Source organism: Homarus americanus, unplaced genomic scaffold, assembly GCF_018991925.1.
Source record: "Homarus americanus isolate GMGI-L3 unplaced genomic scaffold, GMGI_Hamer_2.0 scaffold2745, whole genome shotgun sequence".
Classification (NCBI taxonomy): Eukaryota; Metazoa; Arthropoda; class Malacostraca; order Decapoda; family Nephropidae; genus Homarus; species Homarus americanus.
Genome location: NW_024744066.1, coordinates 99,210 through 105,000, shown reverse-complemented (window position 1 = coordinate 105,000; position 5,791 = coordinate 99,210). Strand labels below are relative to the sequence as shown.

Sequence of the window (5,791 nt, the reverse complement as noted above, 5' to 3'; positions counted from 1 at the left end):
CCTGCTACCCTCTCTGCTCTGCTGTCTCTTCTCTCTCTCTCTCTGTTCTGATCATGCTGCTATCATCTCTCTGTTCTAGTATGTCTCTCCCTCTGTTTCAGCATGTCACTGCTATCTCTCTCTCTCTCTCTTCTCTCTCTCTCTCTGTTTCAGCATGTTTCTCTCTCTGTTTCAGCATGTCACTGCATCTCTCTCTCTCTCTCTCTGTTTGCATGTCACTGCTACCTCTCTCTCTCTGTTTCAGCATGTCACTGCTACTCTCTCTCTCTCTCTCTCTCTCTCTCTCTGTTTCAGCATGTCATCAGTATCTCTCTCTTTCTCTCTCTCTCTTCTCTCTCTCTGTTTCTTCTCTCTCTTCTCCTTTCTGATCAATTTTTTCTTCCATGTTTCTCTCTCTTTCTTCTTTCGTCTTCCTATCCTCATTCTCAATCTCTTCTTCTTTTCTTCCCTAACCCCTTCCCCATCATCTTGATCCCTCTTCTTCCCTATCCTCCTCTACCTCTCCTCTAGCCTTCTAATCTTCCTCCACCTCCCGTTTCACATCTTCCTCTCCTTCCCCCCTCCCTCCTCAGAGATTAATGACGTCATCGTGGTCACAAATGTCCTCTGTCTTCACAACTGACGACGATGAGATATTAAAACCTTTCTTTCCTGATTTCCAAGCACCACCTCCTGGCCTATCCTGGCCTAAACCTCCTGCTTAAACTTTGGTTTAGTTAGGTTAGTTGGACAAGGTTAGGTTAGGTTAGGTTGTTACAAGGTTAGGTTTTGGTTGTTAGACAAGGGGTTAGGTTAGGTAGGTTAGGTTAGACAAGTTAGGTTAGGTTAGGTTAGTTTAGGTTAGACAAGGTTAGTTTAGTAAGTGTTAGTATAATCTTAAGGCTAAATAAACTAGTGGTCGTAATCTGTAAGTGATTCTATTATTAGCACTAACTCTTCTAAACTACCATCACAAAACATCTTACAGTCTGAACAACTACAGCGCCTACTATTACAAATACCAAACTAAACAAATACATCAACTCATAATCATCAACCCATTTTAAAAAGACGATAAAAACACCCATCCATTGTCACCCATTCAGTACCCTCATTAACTCCTATAGTCGGTGATAAGGTGTTCAAGGTATTTATCCAATCTCTCATTTAATAGACTCTAAGGTAGATAGCGGCAACAACAGGTAAAGTGGTTCACCTTCTTGAGTTACTTAACGTAATTTCTCAAGTTACTTATTAGGTACATTATTTGTGTTTTATTATTGTTGTTGTTGGTCTTATCGATACACCAGACCACATCTCCGTAATACAACACGACAATTAACCCATTAGGAGTCTGTAGTACGATCATTAAACTCGTGTTGGTAGCCAAACAAAGTTCATCCCACGTCTGGCAGCGGCGACCCAAACTTCCGCAACCCGAAACCGCTTTATGAAGACGCCAATTTAAAAGTGTGGTCGGATATTATTGCTAATTAGCCCTAACAACACCATGTAAAGTTGGGGACTTGAGAGGAGGGGAGGAGAAACAGGGTGAGGGGAAGGTAAGAAGGTTGGGGGAAAGTGAGAGAGAGTGGGGGTAAGAAGGGTGGGACGATGAGGAAGAGAGGAGGGTGAAAGGAAGAGGGAAGAGAGAAGTAAGGAAGGATGGACGGAGGGAGAGGATGAAAGGAGGTAAGGTGCAGGTAAAGAAGGAAACATAACGTACATATATATATACACTGTACGATGGATTGAGGAAGATCTCATTTCTTACTTCCTTTAATCATCACTCTCTCTCTCTCTCTCTCTCTCTCTCTCTCTCCTCATCCATCTTCCCTGGGTGGCAAGTTCAGCATGTTAACTGGCTCTGGGTGGGTGTAGAGGAGGAGAGAAAGGAGGAGGAAGGAGGAAGGGAGGAACGTGGTCTTACTAGATAAAGACCCTTTACGTGGAGCTAAGGAAAGAAAAAACAACCAAACAAACAAACAGAGAGAAGAGAGAGAGAGAGAGAAGAGAGAGAGATTAAATGCGTCCGTCATCTTGGTTCATTATCACTAATTCGATTTCTTTCTTTCTTTCTTTCTTTCTTTCTTTTCTTTCTTTCTTTCTTTTTCTTCCTTGTTTATCTCTGTAACTCTCTTCATCATTTACAGTAGCGTTAAGAGTCATAGCGAGAATAAAAGAATGGACAGAGGTGATATTGAGTGTCTCTAACACCAATAGAGCCAATATAGAGCAATATAGAACCAATATAGAGCCAATAGAGGCCAATATAGAGACCAATAGAGCAATATAGAACCAATATAGAGCCAATAGAGTCAATATAAACCAATAGAGCCAATATAGAACCAATATAGGCAATAGAGTCATATAAATAGGCAATATTGAGCCAATAGAGCATGTAAAGCCTGGCCAATAAAGCCAATGAGCCAATAGGCCAATATAGAACCAATAGAGCCAATATAGAGCCAATATAGAACCAATATAGAGCCAATAGAGCCAATATAGAACCAAAGAGCCAATATAGAGCCAATATAGAGCCAATGGGGCCAATATAGAGCCAATAGAGCCAATATAGAGCCAATATAGAGCCAATAGAGCCAATAGAGGCCAATATAGAGACCAATAGGGCAATAGAGCCAATATAGAACCAATAGAGCCAATATAGAGCCAATATAGAACCAATAGGAGCCAATAGGGCAATATAGAACCAATAGAGCCAATAGAGCAATATGGAACCAATAGAGCCAATAGAGCCAATATAGAACCAATAGAGCCAATATTGAGCCAATAGAGCCAATATAGAATAATAAAGCCAATATAGAGCCAATATAAAGCCAATAGAGCCAGTAATAAAGCCAATATAGAGCCAATAGAGCCAATATACAGGCAATAGAGCCAATATAGAGCCAATATAAAGCCAATGGAGCCAATAAAGCCAATATTGAGCCAATAGAGCCAATATAGAGCCAATAAAGACAATATAAAACCAATAGAGCCAATAAAGCCAATATAGAGCCAATATAAAGCCAATAGAGCCAATAAAGCCAATCTAGAGCCAATAGAGCAAAAAGAGCCAATATACAGCCAATGTAGCCAATAGTGCCAATATAGAGCCAATAGAGCGCCAAGAGAGCCAATAGAGCGTCAAGAGAGCCAAAAGCGCCAAGAGAGCCAACAGAGCGTCAATAGAGCCAATTGGGTGAGGAAGGAGGTGCTTCAGTGGCGGAAAGACAAATGATTCGGTGTGTGGCAAAAACCTGATTGACCGAGGGAGGGAGGGAGGGAGGAGGAGGAGGAGGAGGGAAGGAGGGAGGGAGGGAGGAGGGGGAGGAAGGAGGGAGGAGGGAAGGAAGGGAGGAAGAGGGAGGGGAAGGAGGAGGAGGGAGGAGGAGGAGGGAAGGAGGAGGGAGGGAAGGAAGGAGGAGAAGGAAGGGAGGAGGAAGAAAGAATGAGGAGAAAAGAAGGAAGAGTGGGGAGGGGAGGGAGGGGAGGGAGGGAAGAGGAGAGAGAGAGAAAGATAGGGAGCTTTTAGAAGGGAGGACTCTAATCCCCCTCACACTAATCTATCTCACCCCCATTCCCCCTCACCCTCACCCCTCACCATCTCCTTCACCCTCACCCCTCCCCAATCTCCCTTTACCCCACCCTCTCACCCCATCTCCCGTCACCCTCACTCCCCAATCTCCTTTCCCACCCTCTACCCCATCTCCCGTCACCCCACCTCTCACCCCATCTCCCCGTCACCCCACTCCTCCCGAACGTCCAAGGTGATCTAGAAGGATTTATGGTTCACGCTGGCCGGATTAATCGTTCTTGGTGAGGATTAGTCGTGAGAGGATTAGAAGAGATACCTTGGGTAAGGATTAGACGCTAGAAAAGATTGGAAAACGTGAATCATGGAAGGATTAGTCGTGAGAGGTGGAGAGGATTAATTAGACGATGATTCGACACAAATAAAGATTCGAGACTACACGAATCACCACTGCTGGGTAGGATTAATGACGTCACAATGGCTGAATTTTTTCCATCGAGCCGGATTAATCGTCTCATGGTGCCGGATTTTTTCTCCATAGCCGGATTGACCACCTCATTATGGCCGGATTTCTACTACCAAGCCGGATTAATCACCTCATTAAGGTCAAGTTTCTGCTACCGACGGATTAATCGTCTCATTGGGCCGGATTTTTTCTACCGAGTTGGATTAATCGTCTCATGGGGCCAGATTCCTTCTATTGAGTCAGATTAATCGTTTCATGTGGTTGATTTCTTGACCAAGCCGGATTAATCACCTCTCGAGGTCGCCCGTAAGGATGAATAATGCAAATGGATATAAATCGCTCAGGAGAGATTTCTTCTTAATAAACGAGGACGGTTTTTACCACCCACCACCACCACCACCACCACCCACCGCCACCGCCACCACCACCACCACCGCCACCACCACCACCACGCCACCACCACCACCACCACCGCCACCACCACCACCACCACCACCACCACCACCACTACCGCCACCACCACCACCACCACCACCACCACCACCACCGCCACCACCGCCACCACCACCACCCACACCACCACCCACCACCACCACCACCACCACCCTTCGTTCATTCATGTGACTCTTCATGGATACAGTGTTAGTACAGGAGGACACTGTAGTACCCGCATGGATACAGTGTTAGTACAGGAGGACACTGTAGTACCCGCATGGATACAGTGTTAGTACAGGAGGACACTGTAGTACCCTTATGGATACAGTGTTAGTACAGGGAGACACTGTAGTACCCGCATGGATACAGTGTTAGTACAGGGAGGACACTGTAGTACCCGCATGGATACAGTGTTAGTACAGGAGGACACTGTAGTACCCGCATGGATACAGTGTTGGTACAGGAGGACACTGTAGTACCCGCATGGATACAGTGTTAGAACAGGAGGACACTGTAGTACCCGCATGGATACAGTGTTGGTACAGGAGGACACTGTAGTACCCGCATGGATACAGTGTTGGTACAGGGAGGACACTGTAGTACCCGCATGGATACAGTGTTAGTACGGAGGACACTGTAGTACCCGCATGGATACAGTGTTAGCACAGGAGGACACTGTAGTACCCGCATGGATACAGTGTTAGTACAGGAGGACACTGTAGTACCCGCATGGATACAGTGTTAGTACAGGAGGACACTGTAGTACCCTGTGGATACAGTGTTGTTAGTACAGGGGAGGACACTGTAGTACCCGCATGGATACAGTGTTGTACAGGGCACTGCTAGTACCCGCATGGATACAGTGTTAGTACAGGGGACTGTAGTACCCGCATGGATGCAGTGTTAGTACAGGAGGACACTGTAGTTCCCGCATGGATACAGTGTTGGGTACAGAGGACACTGTAGTACCCGCATGGATACAGTGTTAGTACGGAGGACACTTAGTACCCGCATGGATACAGTGTTAGTACAGGAGGACATGAGTACCCGCATGGATACGGTGTTGGTACAGGTACACTGTAGTACCCGCATGGATACAGTGTTAGTACAGGAGGACACTGTAGTACCCGCATGGATACAGTGTTAGTACAGGAGGACACTGTAGTACCGGATGGATACAGTGTTAGTACAGGAGGACACTGTAGTACCCGCATGGATACAGTCAACCTTCTCATATGTGACCCACGCCGGGGACTGAACCCAGGACACTAAGTGAGAACCAAGCTCGTTAATCCCTATAACACAGTGGTTCTCAACCTTGTTTGCCCCATGCACCCCTTTCACCATATGTCAGAATGTCATTCCCCCCTCCTTTC

The 5,791-nt window shown here is 45.9% G+C and overlaps 1 protein-coding gene across 1 annotated transcript; it reads right to left on the bottom strand.

The window, feature by feature from the left end:
* Window positions 1-2,137: 2,137 nt before the first annotated feature.
* LOC121877636 lies at window positions 2,138-5,468 on the bottom strand. The gene is made up of 2 exons (XM_042383443.1): window positions 5,385-5,468; window positions 2,138-3,031 (listed from the first exon to the last, which is right to left on the bottom strand). The coding sequence occupies exons 1-2, from the start codon at window positions 5,466-5,468 to the stop codon at window positions 2,138-2,140; spliced, it is 978 nt and encodes a 325-aa protein (XP_042239377.1).
* Window positions 5,469-5,791: the final 323 nt, after the last annotated feature.